A 21,389-nucleotide genomic window follows, 5' to 3' on the forward strand; every position below is an offset into this window, starting at 1 on the left:
ACGAGTACAGTTCTTACCAAAACAATATATTTTGTTCTTCTGACCATAGGACATTCTCCCAATCCTCTTCTGGATCATCCAAATGCTCTCTAGCAGACTTTAGACGGGCCTGCACATGTACTGGCTTTAGCAGGGGGACACGTCTGGCCCTGCAGGGTTTGAGTCCCTGGTAGTGTAGTGTGTTACTGATGGTAGCCTTTGTTACTTTGGTCCCAGCTCTCTGCAGGTCATTCTCTAGGTCCCCCATGTGGTTCTGGGATTTTTGTTCACCGTTCTTGTGATCATTGTGACACCATGGGGTGAGATCTTAGGGGGAGCCCCAGATGGACGGAGATTATCAGTGGTCTTGTATGTCTTCCATTTCCTAATAATTGATCCCACAGTTGATTTCTTCACCTCAAGCTGTTTACCTGTTGCAGATTCAGTCTTCCAGCCTGGTGCAGGTCAACAGTTTGGTTTCTGGTTTCCTTAGACAGCTCTTTGGTCTTGGCCATAGTGGAGTTTGGAGTGTGACTGTTTGAGGTTGTGGACAGGTGTCTTTATATAGATAACCAGTTCAAACAGGAGTCATTAATACAGGTAACCAGTGGAGGACAGAGGATCCTCTACAGAAGAAGCTACAGGTCTGGGAGAGACAGAAATCTTGTTTTGTAGGTGAACAAATACATATTTTCCACTATTACAAATAAATAATTTTAAATCAGACAATGTGATTTTCTGGATTATTTTTCTCATTTTTTCTCTCATAGTTGAGGTCTACCAATGATGAAAATTTCAGGCCTCTCTCATCTTTTTAAGTGGGAGAACTGAATACTTTTTTGCCAAATAGCCAGACCTTTTCCCTGCATTTAAGGATGCTGACTGCTTTCGTTAAACGTGGCATCTTTATTAATTTGTGTCATTTATCATTTCCAAACTATTTGATGCAAATGTGTTCACTTTTTTGGAGTCTGGCGTTTTGTCTTTAGTTCTGTGAAACACTTCAACTACTTTTATAGTTTTTGTTTTAACTCTAAAGTTCTCTTATTTAGGTTGTATAGGCTAACGGTTACTCGCTGTGAATTCACTTTTAATAATGATTTCTTACTTTTGTTCTCTTGAATTGAAATGTTTTGGCTGTTAGCAGCTCTGAATCGGATCAAACTTTTATCTTTGAAGTTTTGGAGAAAACTTAATCATAATTTTTTCGAACATAAATACTTCGTTTGAGTTTCGCTTTGAATTAAATCATAAATTCGTTAAAAACCGCTGAATACCACGAAACAAAGAGATGTTAGGGATGCAAAGGCGCAGGTGGCGCTTTTACCTCAAGACGGAATTAAATAATCAGAAAAACACGAGATTTTATTCGCGTGAATCCGTTTGCGGAGGCAGGAATCCTGTAGCGGGTCTCCGGAGCAGCTGCTCATCCCGCAGAGGTCTGCGGGAATCCTGTAGGAGAGAGCCGAGCGCAAAGGCCCCCGCAGGTCCCCCCTCCCCTCCCCTCCCTCCTGCCAGTGCCGCTGCGCTTAAGGTGCGGGTTGTTGTGAGCGTCAACAGGAGCCGCTGAACGAGCACGTGCGACTTCCACGAGCTTCTTCCTCTGTTTGGGTCCGTGAGAGCAACAATTCCGTGCGCGAAAGCTACCAGCTGAGTTTATGCCCCCATCCGATCCCTGAGACCCCCCCGCGGCGGTTCCCCGGCTATGAGGCGGTGAGGGCGCTGCGCGTGCGAGCGGAACAGCGCACATTCAGCGACGGCTCCGGGAAACCATGATGACGGCCGGTGGAGAGGGTGGAGGGTCAGCCGTGGACCACAACGGGATGTTCTCCAATGCGAGCCTCCACAGCCCGCAGCACCCCCACATGGACACGGAGAACGCGGACTCCCGCAAGCGGCCGCTGGACGCCCCGGCGGAGGAGGCCGGCTGCACCAAGCGCACCAACACCGGAGGTAGGAGTCCGGAGGAGGCGACCAGGGCGCCGCTGCTCTCCTTAAAAAGTGGGGATCCTCTCAGTCTGGGGTTCTCTGCGTGTGACAGCCTGAACGTGCACGCGGAGAGGGTCAGAGTCCTCTGATCCACAGTCTGGATCTTCTGATCCACAGTCGGGATCCTCTGTAATCTGCAGAACTTTGGGGATCTCTTTATTTTCCTTTGCGCTGGTCTGTTAGAGGTTCTCCTTAACAGCTGGATTGTGTTGTTGGGATTCTTTGAGCTCAACATGTCTGTGGAGGAAGAGTTTTGCTGTGGAATCTTTTAGATCAGACCAATGAGAACATGACTGAGTTCTGTTCTCTGGTCTTCAGGTTGAGCCAAGCAGCAGGTGAAACTGAAAGTCCTTCCAATCCTTAAAGACTCATCAGCAGCAGCCTGATGCAAAATCACGCTACTGCAGGGCTCCTCAGTGATGGAAGTGCTTAACAAAGATGGATGAAAACAAATGACTAATTGTAAACGGATTGGAACACAGTTGAATTTTACTAGAACATACATCAGGAGGTGATTATGGCATGGGGGGTCTCTTGAGCAGAGGGGGCACCACTGATTCCTCTGTCTTTTTGATGTTGTTTGTGTTGGTCTGCAGCTCACGGCTCACTCCACAGCTTCATGTTAATTGGAAGTCTGCAGAGAAAAGACAGTTTCTTTAGCAGATGTCTGTTTCTCCCTCCACACTCATTTACTGCCAGCAGTTTTCCAACACACTGGAGTGTCCATTAGCACCTCTGAAACTACAGCAACAATCCTGTTCCGGCCTGAAGGAAAGTTCTCCTCTGCCCAAACTTCCCGATCATTTTCACGGGAATATGAGATGGTGTGAGATGACACCTGAAAACGTTCACTGACATCTCTCTGTTGGGCTGCTTTCTTTGATATTTCAGCTTCAAAGCAGGAATTCCTGCTGTGGTAATCAGATCTCATCACAATCTATTCTGATTACATGTTGAAGATCTATAACATAGTCTGATCTTCCCTCTGAGATTAATAAAACATACTTTACACATTTGGTCAAATTCAGCATTCATTCAGAACCACATCAGGATTAGCTGAACCGCAAAAGACCCAAAGCCAAAGAGGAAGAAAATAAAATTTGAGCAGTTTAATAACTCACAAATTGGATTTGTGGGAAAATCTTTTCAGCTCTTTTTCTGAACTTTGATAGGACCCTGAACTGGATGGAAGCTGCTGTAGATGGGTCACGCCTGTGACATGTTCCCACCTGTGACATGGTCTCACCTGTGTTTGTGAGCTAAAACCCCAGTCACCTGATGGGCTACACACAGAAGACAGAATTGATTACTTTTTCAGTCAGATAACAATTTTCAGCATAACATGAAGCTTTTGGACTGAAAAGGGAAAGAGGGGCACCCCCCCCCCCTCCCATTGCCTTGTGGAAATGACACCCTTTCTATGTGCAGCAGCAGCTCAGCAGTTACCGTCTACAAACGGTCACTCCTGCAAATCACCATTTTCCTTTTCTTTAAAGCCAGTATGCAAAATTTGTGGGTAGGTTAGAGGGTCAAGTCCCTGGCTGGAGGATTGGGTCAAGGCAAAACATTTCATTCTGATTGCTCCAAAGAGTAGAAACATTTGAAAGTAAATTGGTTTCAAAGCTGAAGTGAGATTTTGCACAAGAAGAAGTTGAACACAGCTTTTCTAATGGAGAGTTAGGTTGATATTTCAGACACATTGGGAATTGTGTGGTACAAGCACCAAAGTTTAGGATCCCCTCTTTCAGAAAAGCATGTTAGCCATGAAAAAAAAATCCAAAATGGCGTCCGTTTGTAAAGATGGTGGCCATACAGTCAATTGTTACAAAAATATTCAATGTCTATTTGTCCCAGTCTCAACAATACGGGCTGTTCATCCACAAAATACAGTCTTTAAACTTTAGGAGTACCTACAGAATGCTATTAAATGTATTTTTTTATATATTAATATATACAAATAAATATGAATCTTGGATTTTCTCATGGCTACGGTGCTTTTATGAAAGAGGGGATTCTAAGGTACATCCATGCCTCATTTGGTGCTTATTCCACAAAATGCATGATTATTTTAATAACCTCCTCCACTATTACCTTTTCCAAACAACAAGCAAAGGCGGGGTTGACCCTGGACAGTTCTGTAGTCCATCGCGTGGTAATACAGAGACTATCACACACATTTACACTTAGGGACACCTTAGAGTAACCAATGAACCTATGAAGCATGCTTTTGGTCTGTGGGAGGAAACCGTAGTGGGAGAAAATCCACACATGTACGAGGAGAACATGCAAACTCCACATAGAAAGGACCCAGCCATGATTCAAACCAGGACCTTCTCACTTTGAGGTGAGAGTGCAATCCACTACAGTACACTTCAGCGCAGCCCCAGAATACAGCAGGTCTGAATAACCTTAATAAATACAGTTGTTGCAATGTTTTTAAAAAAATCATAAAAAGATTGTTAGGGAAAAGGGCACCAGAACAGTTACAGCTACAATGACAGCCTTGTAAAGGTGAGCAGTAATTCTAGATCAGTTTGTAAATCAGAACTATTCAAAGTCAGATCTTTTGAATCAGGACCGGCTTTTAGAAGTGGGAAGGAGTTCAGCGTCAACACAAAAAGGCGAGGAAAAAACAAAAGCCAGGCAGTCCAGAAAAGAACATAAATACACATCTAAGTAACCAAAGACACAACCTCACAATCACACCCATGCAGTCTGTGTTAATCTGGTAACTGAAGCAAAAACAATGTCATTGCTTCCATTCCTATATTATTATAATTTGAATGGAATGTCCAAACCAGGCTCTTATTGGTTCTGGTTCTCATTGACACATCATGCTCAGTACTTTTCGGCAGTTTGAGTCCAAATGTTCCTTCTAAAGCAGTTTTCCAAGAGAAAAGACTAAAAAAACGGCATCTGCCTTGAAATGGGTATTTAATAAATGTCAGTTATTACATACACTGAAATATGCAGGCCACAGCCTGCCTGTGTTCCACAGCCTGATAATCCTCAGCCACCCTGTAATCACCAGCCCTTTGACTACGTCTGATATTGATCAGGTTATTCGTACTGAACTGATCATTAACATGACTGGCAGTTACAACAAAGAGCAGAAAGCCTGCTTGTGCTGTAGTAGCTGTGGACTCTGAATGAGTCAGATTGCTCCTCTTTTATCAGCTTCTCTGTTCAAAATGTTCTCCTTCCAAAAGGTTGTGCTCCTAATGGAAAGGCTGGCAGAGTAATGTCAGTTTTTCTCCATTTCTTTTTTTTAATTTTTGGTGGGAAGGACACAGGTGCCCTTGCAGAGCGATGTGACGTGAGCGGACTGTGAATTTGCCAGGTGGCAGTGAAAGAGAGGATGAGAGGGATAGAGATGAAGACGGAGCAGAGAGATGGTCTCTGAAAGAGTCCAAAGGGAAGCGGGTTTGGAGAGAGGACTCAGGGAATTTTCTGGAAGGCATTGCTTCTGACAGAAAAAGGGGCTGTAATGTTGGGGTTTGATGTGCGCAGGACACTGATCTGCATCCAGGCAAAGGATGTCATTTTTTTAGGCTTCCTTGAATGAAGCAGGAGTCTGTTTCCAGTGTTACACACATCCAGTCACTTAAGTTACCTCTTGGTGTAAGATATATAGGCGTAGTGATTGGCTTCATCACCCCCCTCCACTATTCTGCGGCACTGCCATTTGCAATGGTTGATGAGCCCCTCCGCCCTCTCAAACATGGCCGTCTAAGGGATTGGGGGTGGGGGAAAGGAGAAAAGGAGGTGGGTGGCGTAAGGCACACTGTTCCTGATCACTCCACCTCCTCCATCAGCTGCCTCTGTGATCCATGCACCTTTTCTGCCTCTGCTGAAGGTCGTTTCTTATCCGTCCTCGTTTAGTGCGCGGCAGCCTCACCTTTCTCACTTTTCGCTACAAAGACTCAGTGAATGGACTGCCATACTTTATAGTGCTGCGTCAAAAGAGGCGGAGTGAGGAAGAAATTCAATTTTTTGGTACCGGCACCAGGGGAGGTGGGGACGTGACGCGCTGAAAGGAAGAGGCAGCCCATTGGCCGACGGAGGCGTCAGTCCTGCGTGCTGCTGCAGACAGACAGGCCACTCGATGAATATGGATGAGAGCAGTGAAAAGGGTGATGCGGCAGGGAAGACCCCCCCCTTCAAACCGACGCAGGCTTGAACAATGTGTGCCGTCTTTCACTGAAAACACTCGGCGCCTGCATTAGCATTTTCTCAGACAATTGAGGCTCTGGCCAACTGCAGGCATGGCTCGGATGCTGCGGTGAAATCGCTTTTTCTGCACCCACTGATGAATAAGACCTCGGTGAAAAAGGTCGACTGGCCGCATTCCTCAACAGCATCACTGCACCTATGCCTAGGCTAATGTTGAGATCCCCTTCAGAGATTTTGCCCTGGCATTGATGGCGATCTGACGGAGGACTTTAGCAGCAGCAGATCTCAGAATGGGTAAGCTTCGAACTCTTTTTTTCCCCCTGACTTGTTGAATTAATCCATCATGCCAGACTGTGAGTACTTTCATTCATCTGAAGCCCATTATCTCATTCTTGCCTGTTTTCCTTCCATCGTCCTTGCTCCTCTTTAGGAGCAGGTTAGTGCATTGAAATGCAGAATGAGTACTTGGAGGGGTTGTGAGAAGGAGGGAGGACGGTCACAAGGCATTTCCTCCTGACCCACCCCCCTCAAGTGACTTTACTAAACACATTTGGCTCAGACACCTTGTCGCTTCTCCAAGTCGTCCTTCCAGTTTTGGAAGCTCGGGTTTGAACTAACACCCCACTGGCTCAGATGCCCACTGTGCCCTGCTGCTCCCATTCCCTGGCGACAGATTGGCATGTTTACTCTACCACATGACGCCATTAAAACCTGTTACTGTGATCTCAGACACCAGGACAGAATCAATTATTGACTAATGACAGCAAACGGGTTGCGAGGGTGACGGAGGAAACCTTTGTGGTTGGGTCCCCTGCTGGCTTTGCTGTGGCTAAAGAGGAGCCAAAAGTTACGCAGTGGGTTTGAGCTCGTCTGTCAACAACAGGTCCTCTTCGGATGTGGGCATGCTCTCATCAGCATCATTTGAAGGAATTTCTTCATGCGCCTGTCATGCACCAGGAGTGGAAGGCTCAGAAAAGGGCTTTTTCCCACCAAGGTCATTTTCCATTTAATGCTGCGATGAAGCAGAGCTGCAACACTGCACAAAATCCAAATATCAAAAGACGGAAGAGATCATCTGTGCAAGCATGGAATCCTGAGATTTTCCACCTGTTTCTAATCTTCAAACACATTGCGTAGGACCGACCTGTCCATGCAATATCATCAGTATCGTTTCATGCAGATACCATAATAATCTAGGAGATGTAGGATTACCCCCATGCCAATGGCTGGCTAATGTAGATGTGAGGTGCAACTGCATCATTAACATTTGTCATGGAGGATGGTCACAGGGACGAGCCAAGCCCTAATGGAACATGAGAGGCATATGAATGCAATAAGAAGCAGAGCTCACACATGAGCAGAGAAATGTCACATTGTTCATTTAATGAGAGCATCTCTGAGGCAACAGGTCGGTCTGGGTCCACTCCCGCCCCTACGCCACACCGCCAAGCCTCAGCAGTCAGCATCGCCCGCACGCCGACAGAGCGCGGCTGCAGTGCGTCCTGTGGCCCCCCTGAAAGCAGCTCTGTCAGACACTGCTTGACCGTGCCTTGTTACATCTCCGCTGACGTCACCTTTTTTGGTAACTGGAATGTAGTGAACATGATGTCATTGCATCCCATTCAGCATGCAGAAGGTTCTATTTGCGCTAGAGCTTCGATGAACCCAGACACAGTGTTTACCACGATGCTGGGGAGGTTTTTGGAAATTCACTACCACATATTAACAAATGAGTGTTCCTTCTCTGTGCGTGCGTATGAACACCTGCTGTTCGATCAGTCCTTAAGTCTTCTGCTGATTACTCCTCAGTTGGGCCCCTCAGTGAAGAAGCCTTCCTTTTAGAAGGAGCTGTTCACGCTGTAAACTCTTCAGATTGATATGCTGTCAATCCTTCACTGCTGCAAGTGTCTCTAAAATCCAGAGGCCCGGTACAGACTGGAGGCCAGAGACCTTTTGGCTGCACACGTCTCAAACCAATCTGAGGATATTTTCTGTATGTTCTGTGCTGGTCTGCCAATTGTGTTGGATAACTCTGCATTTGCATTCATTGACTGCCTGGATTTGGAGTTTGTGTGTTTTGCGCTTTCTTTGTCCAAAGTGTTGCATTTTGACAGCAAATTAGCTGCAGAGGGAGATAGCTGCCATTGAGCATGGCTGAATATTTATCAGAGGCTACTAAAACTGACTGGAAAGAGTTAAAATTAGACCTCTGCATTAAAGGAAAGGAGGTCATCATTTACTCAACCAGAAATCTGGGACAGGACACAAACCATGGCACCATTCTGCACTAGAACACAAATGCAGAGAGGCTGAGTCTCAGGCTGAGACCGTTGCCTCACCAGATCACACACCACATCACCTATGTCCCCCGCTGTCTTTCTTCAACTGCATGTTGAAAGCTGGGTATCTGTGGGCTGGGCTCCCGTATGCTGTGTATGACAATGTGTGGTGCTGCTTTACATGATGTGGCCTTTTCCACTTTGTGTGTCTAACCCCCAGAGGAGGGCGAGTACTTCCTGAAGGTGCTGATCCCCAGCTATGCGGCAGGCTCTATAATTGGCAAGGGGGGCCAGACCATCGTACAGCTGCAGAAAGAAACTGGTGCCACCATTAAGCTGTCCAAATCCAAAGACTTCTACCCAGGTAAGAACAGACAGTACCTCCGTCTGGCAGCCACAGAGCTTCACACACACCAGAGGAGTGGTCGCAGTCAGAGGAGGCATGACGGCATTCGAATTTCCTCCGTTTTTAGCTTCTCACACGTGAAAGGACCATTTTAATCGTCATAAACACCCTGAACCTCATCATCACATTGCCTTTGAGAGACTGAATATGAAGCAGATGATTCTTGAACTCTTGTTAAACCTTTAATTTATAGGGTCGTTTGAGGATTTTAAACTGGTTATAATTCCATTCTTGGATGCAAGAAGCATCGGTTTCAAGCAGGGTTACAGTATCTATAGCAGTTTATGATCTGCTGTCGTATCTGGAACATTTTAAGGAGGCCATTTCCCTTCCAAAAAGGAGCGGTGCAGGTTCCAGTCTGCAGAGGACTTGAGCAGCGTGCTGCCCATGCAGAGCCTTTCTGAAAGAAACTGATAATCATTGGTGTGAAGGCCGTTCAGACAACTATGTTGTGATTTGGGGCTATGTAAATAAAATGAATTGAATTGAATTAAAAGGTGCCATCAGAAACAGCAACAGGAGATGAACGCTCATGCTGCTCGGTGACCCCTATCACACAGAGGTCAAAGCTGAAGCATCCCGTCTGCCACAGAATGCTGAGGCAGAAAGGAGCTGGATGTCTGTCCTTCATGCCTGAGAGGAGGAGCCAACCCGCTGAAATAACAGGTGCTGAGCTCCGACCTGCTCATCAGAACCAGATGTTCTCTGTGACATCTAATGAAAGCAAATAACGTCTGTCCAACGGTGGACTAATAGAAAATAATTCAGCAGTTGACTGAGAAAAACAGTCTAAACAGAAATACCTATATGATTTTGGTCAAACGTGTGAACATTTCTTAAATTTGGACCAGATCGCATAATGAAATGACAGCATTTTAAAATACGACGCTGCATTAAAGGAAACGTAATAACATGCAGGTCAGGGTTGAACTCCTTCAGTCAGAGAAGGATTTGCTGCAGCCGGATGTGAGTTTCTGCTCCTTTAAGAGGAAGCGTCTCTTTTTAGGTAAAGCTGTCACCTCCTGCCAACATCCTCCGTCACAAAGTGAAATGCTGCATTACCAATGCCTGTGTCTCAGCTGAAGTTTCCACTTTACAGACAAGGTTGTTGTTCCCAGCTGTCCCAAAAGTTCCTGCATGACCCACAGAAAACCCAGATTTCTGTCTGTCTGAGCAGGTGAAACTACAGCACAGAGGAGCTTACTGTGCCCTGGTCAAAGGAGACCTGGCCTCAATGTGGGCGGGGCATCACCTGAAACCGATTGTGTCAGAAGACCTGAGACAGACAAAATGGTGACCAATATCAGAGCTAACCAGCTGTCCAGTTTAGATCTAGACTCCAGCTCAGACCAGGACAACAAAGCCGTTCATGGATCTGTTTGTCTGTTGGTGGATGATCAGAATGGAGCGGAGCAGGGAGCTGGTTCGGCTCATTGTAATTTTGACATAACAACTACAAGCTTTTTCAAACAGCAATTTTTGCCTGCTCCTGATTCACAAATATTTTAATAAATACTCAGAAATTTGATCCCTTGCTGATTTAGTTGGCATTCCCACTAATGAAGACACGATCATTTGATGAAGGCTCGATTTCCGCCTTGCACGCCCCATGAGTCAAAGTGTCCTTGGGCAAGACACTGAACCCCACCTTGCCTTGGTGGAAGGTTGGCGCCAGTGTTAGCGGAGCCGCCATCAGTGTGTGAATGTGTGTGTGCATGCGTGAAGGTAGAAAAGCGCTAAATGCCATTTACCTTTTACCTTTTACTTTTAATCGTAGATGTATTCTAACATGGAGAGACAGAATATCAAAACGAAAATCCCCAAAATATCTTGAAAGAATTCATAATATTTTTTTTATATTTTATCGAGAGAAATAAGTATTTGATCCCCTAGTAAGCAATAGGAGTTCTGGCTTTCACAGACCAGTTTGACACCTCCAATCAACTTGTTACTTGAATTGAAGACACATGTTTTAACTCATCACCTGTATGAAGGACAGCTGTTCACAGAATCAGACAATCAGATAGACTACAAACTCTCCAAAATGGGTAAGACCAAAGTACTCTCTCAGGACCTCAGAGACAGGATCGTTGACCTGCACAAATCTGGACTGGGTTACAAAAACATCAGCAAGAAGCTGGGTATTAAAGTAATAACCATTGGTGCAATTGTGAGAACATTTAACAAGTATAACATGACCATCAATAGACCTCAGTCTTCTACTCCACCGAAGATTTCACCGCGTGGGGTGACCACCATAAAAACAATTGGCAACACTTTAAAATCCTGCAGTGCCCGAAAGGTACCCCTGCTTAAGAAGGGACATGTGCCAATGATCACCTCAAAGATGCACAAAGTGATTGGAAGAAGGTTCTATGGTCATATGACACCAAAATCAAACTATTTGGCCTAAACTCTACCTATCTACTATGATCCCAGGAACACTGAGCCCACCGTCAAACATGGAGGTGGAAACATTATGTTTTGGGGGTGTTTTTCTGCCACGGGCACAGGGCTTCTACACTGCATCAGTGGGAAGATGGATGGAGCCATGTACCATGCAGTCCTGAGGGACAACCTCCTCTCTTCTGCTCTGCTAGGAAGCTGAAAACGGGCCGTGGCTGGGTCTTCAAACATGACAAAGACCTGAACCATACAGCAAAGGAAAGAAAGGAGTGGCTCGAGAGGAACCATATTAAGGTCATAGAGTGACCCAGCCAGTCTCTGGACCTCAATCCGATTGAAAATCTATGGAGAAAGCTGAAGGTCTGGGTTACCAAGCAACAGCCCACCAACCTTAATGACTTAGAGAGGATCTGCAAGGAAGAGTGGGCCAAAATTCTCCCTGATATGTGTGCTAACCTTGTGGTTAACTACAACAAACGTTTGACTGCTGTGCTTGCAAACAAAGGGTTTGCCACCAAGTATTAAGAGCTTTTGGATAGAGGGATCAAATACTTATTTCGCTCAATGAAATACAAAAAAATAATATCTATTCTTTGAAGTTATTTTCTGAATTTTCGTTTTGATGTTCTGTCTCTCCGTGTTAGAATACATCTACCACTAAAAGTATAGAATTATCATGTCTTTATAGTAGTGGGCAAATCAACTAACTCTGCAAGGGATCAAATACTTTTTACTCTCAATGCATATGTCCCCCATCATGAGAACAGAGCTACAAGAACATGTTAGAAACAGCAAAAAAACAGCATTTTCATTGCAGTCGGCCTTCAACTGAGCTAAATCGAACTGGCTCCTGCTGCAGATGATGAACCAGGACGTGGAAAGATCCTCCTGCTTTTTGCACTCTTTGGTGGGTTTATGGCTGAATTAGAATTTGAGATGGTTGTCCGGGCAGCTGCTGGGACAGAGGCGGTCTCCAGGATGAACTTTAAAATCTGCACGCCCCTGTAGGAACAGCTGTGAGCTGCTGCTGCATGTTTTGAAGTCGTCTTTACCTCTGGGAGCTAAAAGCAAGAAACTGTTCTGATTGAACCATGACCGATTTTTACCGAGACAAAAGAGAGTCGTGCAGGCAGGCCCTGCCTTGTACACGGTTCTGTAAGGGGGGAACGGTTGAGGCTGGCTTCTGCTCACAGGAGGTCGGCCATGTTTCAGGGAATCTCTCACGGCTTTAGGAAAACTGCAACACGTATCTGCATTTCCTACTTTAGATTGTGGATGTGTTCATAGGCCACCACCTGCTCTGCCCATCCCCCTGCTCATTATGGCGATGAGTGAGAAGAGGAGTTCAGGGAGAGCGTGCTGGCCGCCCTTTGATTGGCCAGTTCTTCTGGCCCACACAAGTCAAATGAAAGCCGGGTTGCTTCCCGCCACTCGTTCACGGGGTGTGATGCTAATGGAGGCAGCTGAAACGTGCTGTTAGATAAGTGAGTTGGAACTGCTTCCTGGATCAGCTTGGGCTGATGAGCGTCCCGTCATGCAGGTCTCATCTCCGCTCCTGCTGCAGAGCTGCCTGAGGTGGTGGTTCTGCCGCAGTCTCTGTGACGGTTCGGTCTGACTCCCCACCATCCCTCCAGGAGGAAAGGAAACCAGGAATCCTGGCAGAAATCCACAATTGGGTCCTGCTGTGACAGATGAGTGGAGATACTGAAGGGTGTGGATGATGCATGATTGTGTGAGTGGCAGGGTCTGGGAGGGGGGGCCCAGAAATAGCCTGTTTCAAAGTCTATGTGGACATGGCCCCTCTCCCAGCTTTACTCAGGCCAAGCCCCCCTCCTGCTCATTGTTTTGCTCTAAATTTGATTCCTGGTACTTCAGAGAGTTTGTGTCAGATGAAGCTGACATCATCCTCCCTATTTTTCTCTTTTCGTGCTTGTGTCCTCCATGAGAGGCCTAACTTGGTGTTTCTTAATGTGGTGGTAACTCTGCTGTGTTACTAAAGACTATAAAAAGTGGTCAGTGTGCGTTCACCTACTTCCACAGAGCACCGGGCACGAACAAGCGCACACCCACATGCACACATCCGCATATTTAAGCAGCTGCAGGCAGCTCTGTGGGAGTCATCATTACACTTAGAAACAAAACTCAAACCCGCGCTCTTTGTAGCAGCTGCCAGCAAAGTATTGAGTTAGCACAGATTAAGCTGTAATGTTCCTGTTCCATCCTCTGCTGAGAAATCTCAGATGTCATGTTGAAGAGCCGTGTTTGTACAGAGAGCACAAGGCAGAGCTTTCTCCCAGGGACAGGGATGAGGCTGGAATGCAGAATTTTAGGATGAAGCTGACTTCAATTCATGCTCCATCCAAATTCACTCACTATTTCTAATCCCTAAAAGACTATATAGTGTGAGATTATGTAGTGCCCTGCATTTTAACACATGATCACCTTTTTATTAAAAACGCCTCACATGACTTCATTTCGAAATTGTTTAATTGACAAATCCTTCAAACACAATGCACTATGGTCTGTATTCATCAGTCTAGAGATATTGATGCACACTGGTTTTCACAGAGACTTCTGGTAAGTTTCCAAGGCACTGGATTTTGGAATTGTAGATTCAGACACCCCCACAAAATGGTGAACACCCAATACAGAGCACTAAGTAGTGAGAAGTGAGTGAATTCGGACACAGCCTCAGGCTTTTTTCCCGTATTTTACGCTCCCATTTTTGCACACTTTGCCCAGAAACTGTCCTAAAGTCTTCCTCTCTGCAACATGATGATCATTTGTTTATAACTGTATCTGCAGGACAGTTTACTCTTTTTTTTTTTTAAATCTTGCAATCGGTTGTTAAAGGCCTGTTGGTTGGAAAGACAACAGTTTCTCCGTGGTGTCCAGTAATCTGCTGAGGAATTGACTAAACTTGGATTTAGGCATTAATTCTAATGTTGGATTTTAGATTCACTTCAGACTCACACACTGTGAGATCTTCCACTGTAGTTTGAATATCCTCTTCGTTACAGTCAACAGGTTTTGCTGATCACAAGTTATCTCATGTTAAAATATGTGATAAATGGTTCACATAGTTTATGTTCTGTGTTGTTGTATTCCATGGTATGCTTCATATCAGATTAGCTTTATATTACTTGTCAATAGTGTTTAATAGTAATTTAAAATTCACAGTGTTACTGCTGCAGAGTTGCAATGTGTTACATGACTTTTGTATTAGTTTTTAAGTACTTTAATTAAACTTGAGTTAATTTAATCAGTAAGCGCACCGCAGCACGTTTTATGTTTGAGGGAACTAGGATGTAACAAAATGACCAACATTCAGGCTGTTTACAAAATCCTCCATGCCAGACAATGGAGAGCTGAGGATACAGTGCTGGAGGACAGATCCTCATGGGAGGACAAACCCCTGCATGGGATGTACCACCGGGCCATAACTGAAGTGGCTGATATCAAGAAGTCCTACCAATGGCTAGAAAGGGCTGGCCTACAGGAACGGAACTGAAGGAACAAGCCCGGAGCACCAGAATGATAGAGGCTCTGATCTACCACACCAGACAAGACCCAAGGTGTAGATCTACCACACCAGACAAGACCCAAGGTGTAGATCTACCACACCAGACAAGACCCAAGGTGTAGATCCTCCAGACCAGACAAGACCCAAGATGTAGATCTACCACACCAGACAAGACCCAAGGTGTAGATCTACCACACCAGACAAGACCCAAGGTGTAGATCTACCACACCAGACAAGACCCAAGGTGTAGGCTGTGCAAAGAGGCGCCTGAAACAATCCAGCACATAACTGCAGGATGTAAGATGCTGGCAGGGAAAGCATACATGGAGAGCCACAATCAAGTGGCTGGAATAATATACAGGAACATGTGTGCAGAGTATGAACTGGAAACCCCAAGGTCGAAATGGGAAACACCTCTGAAGGTGGTAGAGAATGAGAGGGCAAAGATCCTGTGGGACTTCCAGATCCAGACTGATAGGATGGTAATGGAGAACCAACCAGACATTGTGGTGGTGGATAAAGAACAGAGGAAAGCCGTTGTGGTGGATGTGGCAGTGCCAAGCGATGGGAACATCAGGAAGAAGGAACATGAGAAACTGGAGAAATACCAGGGACTCAGAGAAGAACTGGAGAAAGCCTGGAAAGTGAAGGTGACAGTGGTGCCTGTGGTAATTGGAGCACTCGGGGCAGTAACCCCCAAGCTGGAGGAGTGGCTACAACAGATACCTGGAAAGACCTCAGACCTCTCAGTCCAGAAAAGCGCAGTGCTAGGAACAGCTAAGATACTGCAGGACCCTCAAGCTCCCAGGCCTCTGGTAGAGGACCCGAGCTTGGAAGAGAATACACCCACGGAGGGTGAGAGGGGCGTTTTTTTTATACATAAATATACAGCAGGACTTCTCTTTTTATTGTTACCAATTTATCATCGCTGAATTCAAGATGTAAAAAAGGTTGTGAACAGAGTGATATATTGGATGGTTTGATGTCCTACATAAAATCCCTAAAGGCAAAAATGATGCCTAAAGTGAGTCCCTCCCTATTCACAAATTTAAGATGCATCAAAACAGTTAAATAGAAAAAACAGAAAAGAAAAAGCAAAAACCAACCACACCTCTCTTATTATTTGCCATAAATAAAAAATAAAAATAAAACTACAAACAAAAAAGTTTTAGAACCAGGCTTTACAGATGTTTAGTTTTGGTGCCAGCCTCCAGTGGTCTTTTGAGGAACTGCAGCATCTGGTACTTTCTGCTTGGGTTGCACTCTAGGATTAGTTGGTTATATTTCATTCCCTTTGTCCTGTTCAGAGGTCCTGTGAGTTCATAGCTATACTACCCTCAGTTGAGCAGCTTTTGCAGTAAAATTCTTTCTTTTTTTTATTCAGGGTGAGCTGGATGGCTCAGTTGTTTAAGTGCAGGACAGGCACATGGGAAACCAGGGTTCGATTCCTAGAGCGTTTGATCAGTCCCCCTGTGTCTGTCCCCAGCCTGGATGAAATACAGGGTTGTTTCTGGCGTAAAATCTTCTGCCAAACCACCTGTGTTGAATCAGTGAAAGATGATTCACTGTGGTGACCTCTGATGGGATGTCCCAAAAGGTGAAGAACAGTCAGTTCAGTTTTCCCCCTGAAACTGCTGTTTGTGAAATATGACCTGTAAAGATATAGATTTGCCATTTTTCACACAGCATTCAATAGCTTTCTAGTTTTGGACAAAGTTGTATTTACCTTAGCCATGTGTTCATCCATCTGTCTTCAAAGCCCACTGAACCCCTTTCAGGGTCACACGGTTGCTGGAGCCAACACAGCTACTGTTGAACAAAGGGGGGGTACACCATGGATGGGTCACCAGCCTGTTGCAGGGTCACACACACCCTCACATGCACACACAGGGCCATCTATTTATGATCCTTTTTGATTTGATTTTTTTGATTTGAAATGGTTTATTTCAAGCAAATTAAGTAGAAATAATACACAACAGCAATATAAACATCAGTTATACATTCATACAGTAACTAATCAAACTTAGGATAATTAGACATATTAATAAATATTGCTTGAAAGGGAGTGGGAGGAAGCGAACTTATATAATCCCACCCCGATTATACTGTAACCATTTTATTACATGATTTATCAATATCCGGTTCCCAGTTTTTATCAGACAGAATTAAAAATCATAAGATATCGATAAAGCACATGACAAAGATGAATTACTTAAGTATTACGTCAGAAAATAACTATTTTAGAAATCAACATGGCAAATGCAGATCAGTCATCTGCAGTGGCGGTTTTTGATATGGGCGGTGTGGGCGGTCGCCCAGGGCGGCACTTCATAGGGGGCGGCATTGGCCGTGTCCGATGAGTAATGTGCTACATACAATATTCAAAGAGGTAGCTTGAAGTTTTAATTTGAAATTACTTCAGCAGCCGACACTTAATACTTTTATTAAGACACATCAGACTCTTAATAATGTCTTTCTCCTGTTTCCTCTTCACACTTATGGTGCAAAAAAAAAAAAAAAAAAAAAAAAAAAAAAAAAAAAGAATAATTTAGAGTGAAACAACGTAAAACAGGCACATGAAAAGGAATTAGGCAGAACAAACATCCGTGCTCAACCCAATTTCGACAAAAGCAGGCAATGGGGATTATTTCCCACAATTCTTTGCTCCGACACAGCAGACCCGATGCGCACGTGACCACCGCCCTCTGCTGCAAGACGCTTGCGGCCACACCTTTTTGCGGCAGTCTTTGGAACATAAGTCAAAAAACTCGAGAGGGGGGCGCAACTCGCCGGTGGCTGGCTGAATCACACTAACAGGTGATTGGGAGTCTTTTTCTATCTGACAATCAACTCTGAGCCGCAGCTGCGCCTCCCGTCATAGAGACGGAGCCGCGTGTGAGAGGGAAGGGGAGGGGGAGGGGGGTGAGCGCAGACCATTTTATATGGATTGAGGTTTTTTGGAGGATTTCTGCTGTTGGTGTTGCACAAATTTAGGGAAATGCCAAATATTTTTGGAGTAATCCCACTGATGAGTTCTAAGATTTAGTCTTTAATGTTTTATAAGACCTAAACATATTAATCACAATAAGTTTTATTTTTTAGATCTAATCCCTCTGTTATGTTTCACAAAGACACACACAGGACGTCACACATTAAGAAATTATTGCTAAAAATGAAGCAGGAGTCCAGCTCTAAAAAAAAATTCTCTAAAAAATGATGAAAGAGCAAAAAAATGGAATTATTTGACATAATTTCTTATTAATATTTCCAGGCTTTCTTTGCTTTTTGTCCTGCAGCATGTTCATATTTGGATAATTTTGACAGAATATATTTCTATGGAGAACAAAATATTTCAAGTTATTTAAGGTTAAACTTGAGTTATTCTGGATTAATGTTCCTGTTTTTATTCATATTTATGTTCAAAAAGTTCAGTTTAAAAGGTTTAAAAGTTTAGCTTTAGTGTGTTCAGTAAATGTTTATCTTCTTCGGCCCAAAACCTTAAGCGTGTTTTTAACTTAGGCCCCTGTGTGACTGAGTTTGACCCCCCTGTAATATGAGTCTAGAAAATCCATGCATTTTTTGAGTAAAATGGCTAAATAGAAGATAGGGAACACAACAGGATGTTGTCAAATTTTTTATGTGTGCGGGGGGGGGGCGCTGGTGGGGTTACTCGCCCAGGGAGTAAGTTAGTGTAGAACCGCCACTGGTCATCTGAAATATATGCAGATTATGTTACTTATAAAAGCCATTCATATGAATAAAACATAATACTATATTATTAAAGCAGACAACACTACTTCAGGAATTTTCATAGCAAAAATTTCATCAAGTATCAAAAGTTAAAAACATGTGCAAAATTATGCTACATTAGGAAAGATTTTTGAATCAATTTATCAAGTTTTGGAGAAAGTGTAGTAATATCATTAAAAGTCAATCAATTTAACAATTTTCAATAAGTGATTAATCATTTGTTTTACTTTTTTTTAAATAGTTTTTTTGTATTTTTTTTTTTTTTTATAATAAAGAAATGCTGTAGGGGAAGAGTAAAAAGGGTCCATAACTGTCGATTGTCCAAGGTTGGTATTTCTTCTTTTACTGATAACAGCTGATCTCCTGGGTTCAAAACAGAGTTTCTAGTTCTCTTCGATGTTATGTCTGCAGACATTAGATTCAGGTCCATATCCTTCTTCAGCTGATATCAGCGACGGTGAAAGTTGAGGTCAAGTTGTCTGCAGGTCAGAACTCTGCTGTTATTCAGGTTACGTTAAAGTGATGAATCCACGTGTCATATTTCTTGAAATTATTTGGCTCTTTGGTTTATTACTCCACGTTGTTTCAGACGACCGTGATCAAACACTTTTCAAAGTCTTTCATGGTGTTCACAACCAGAACCTTGGATCGGTCCTCTGGACCGAGCGGTTTGACATAAATCCTGCAGCCTTTAACGCAAGTGTTCTCAATCTGCTTACGCTTCCTGAGAAGCCTGGCATGTTTGGCGATTTCAGCATTCCTTCTGGTCAGATGGTCGTTCAGATAAGCAGCAGATCCCTTCAGATTCTTCCTTTGATTCATCCTAGCTAGCTTGTGTTTGTGATTCACAAACCTGATGAGGATCGCTGGTTTATCCGTCTCCTTTCTCCTGGGGAGCAGGTGGCAGGTCTCGATGGTATTGAGATCCAGGGAAATCCCTTTAGATGTGAGAAATGAATGTATTTGCTGATCCAGAGACACAGCACCGATCTCCGTATTGGCACTGCTAGCTACGCTAGCGCTAGCATTAGCAGTGCTAGCTCGAGGCTTGATTGGTACTCCAGTGAGAATGACATTATTCATCCTTACTTGCTGTTCCACATCGTCCAGTCTTTTCTCCAGAATCTCGACCTGGTTTTCTCGCTGCTCGTTTTGAGCCCGAAATCTTCGGAACTCTTCCATCATATCCCAAAGGGGCGTTAGCTTAGCCGACACTTGTTCCATAAAACTTTTCAGCGTTTCTTGAATAATGTCAAGAGTCTTTTTGAGATCTTCATATTCCTGGGGTTTCTTCGGGGGCATGGTCAGCTCTCTTTTTTGAAAATCAACCTTTTAAGTAATTTGAAGATAGTTGTATTCGCAGAGAGGCACGCCACGCGTCCTGCCGTGTAACCCGGAACCGGAAGTCTCCCCATGATTGATTGTATGTATACCTTACAAGACTTACGAAGCCCACTGAGACGACTGTTGTTGTGAATTTGGGCTATAGAAATAAAATTGAATTGAATTGATTGAATGAGCTAGACCAATTCTGTGTGGAGAACATACAAACTCCACACAGAAAGGTCATAGCTGGGAATCAAACCTGGGCCTTGTCACTGTCAGGCACTATACACTATGCATTCTCATGTGTACCAAACCTAAAGTAATGTGCATATGTCCCCTTCAGCATCTTCACCCACTGACAGTTCACAGGAAAAAAAATGTTCTTGTGGAGTTTCTGGCTTGTTTCTGTCTGTCTGAGATTTTGTGTACAATTAAACATTGGTTAGTGGAGTTGTGCAAGTTTTCCTGAACATGACTATAACATTACCAAAAAAAGTAATTGCTTATAATTTGTTACTTTTGTGTGGGGCTGCTCCCAGCATTGTTCAAGTTACCTGTCACATCTCCCTGAAAAGATGTGTGCTGACTGATAAGTTGTGGGTCATTTTTCTGGAGTACTGAAGCCACTGAGTGGGGGCTGAAGTGACAAAGGTTTCTTATGATTTCAGAGCAAAAAGTTTGTTTTCTTTTTTGCCTGCTTTCGTCCTGCTGTCACTGTCCATTCAGTTTCAAGGCTTGGCAGCCCTGAGCATGAAATCAACCTCACATTGGTAATGTGTGTCTGTGATAAACCATAAACGTCTTTAGATAAGCACATCAATTGAATCTAATGTAGCTTACTGTGAGATTAGAATGTTCATACTTGAGTTATTTTATTACATCTGGCATTGTAGAAGACAGAGCAACCAAACATTTTTCCCCAACTGTTCTCTTTAATACTTTTAACTGTTCTTGTGGGACATCTGAATCTGGCAGGCTGACTGTATTTTAGGATTTCACTTTAAAATATGATCTTTAAAAACAAAACTGTGCACACTGAGTTATGAAAAACAGCCTATAGACATGTAAAAGTCTGCTCAGTAGCTGTGGAAGCAGCACTCAACCTGGATGGTTGACTTTACCATGAAGGAAGTTAAACAGACTGACAACAATGGAGAAGCATCTTCGTTACTGAAACAAATCTTTATCTTCAGGCAGGAATTTGGGGGAAAAAAGGAGGGAGTGTTTAAAAGGATTTAAAGGGAGACTTGGGATTCAGATGGTGGTCACCAAAAGATCCCCCAGCTTGAATAGTAGTTCAGGTTTTTTGTTTATAGAGGATTTATAGAGGATTGAGTTATCATAGTATCACTTCTTCGACCTGCAGATTCATAGAATCTATGGGTGTATTCAGACTGAACAAATTTGGTCCACTTTAAGTGAACCACAGTTAGTTTTTCCCCAAACAAATTTTCAGCCTGAATGCACCCAAGCAGACCCTGGTCAGGACCAGAAACAACTCTCAGACCTATCTTTTCAAGACCTATCTTGGTCTCGGTTCTTGTTAGTAACCATCCTG

At 44.0% G+C, this 21,389-nt stretch overlaps 1 protein-coding gene across 2 annotated transcripts in view; it reads left to right on the plus strand.

Annotated features, from left to right (window-relative positions):
- Positions 1–1,480: 1,480 nt before the first annotated feature.
- nova1 (NOVA alternative splicing regulator 1) overlaps positions 1,481–21,389 on the plus strand; it is a 48,765-nt gene continuing 28,856 nt past the window's right edge. The window contains exons 1-2 of one of the 2 annotated variants that reach the window (XM_004076027.5): positions 1,481–1,932; positions 8,641–8,784. In XM_004076027.5, coding sequence (XP_004076075.1) covers positions 1,752–1,932; positions 8,641–8,784 — 325 coding nt within the window. In that variant the 5' untranslated portion in view covers positions 1,481–1,751. Of the gene's footprint in view, positions 1,933–5,749; positions 6,436–8,640; positions 8,785–21,389 lie in introns of those variants that run through there. The other variant, XM_004076028.5, reaches the window with a different exon arrangement.

Source organism: Oryzias latipes, chromosome 14 (assembly GCF_053564925.1).
Source record: "Oryzias latipes strain Hd-rR chromosome 14, Olatipes_Hd-rR_3.1".
Taxonomy (NCBI): domain Eukaryota; kingdom Metazoa; phylum Chordata; class Actinopteri; order Beloniformes; family Adrianichthyidae; genus Oryzias; species Oryzias latipes.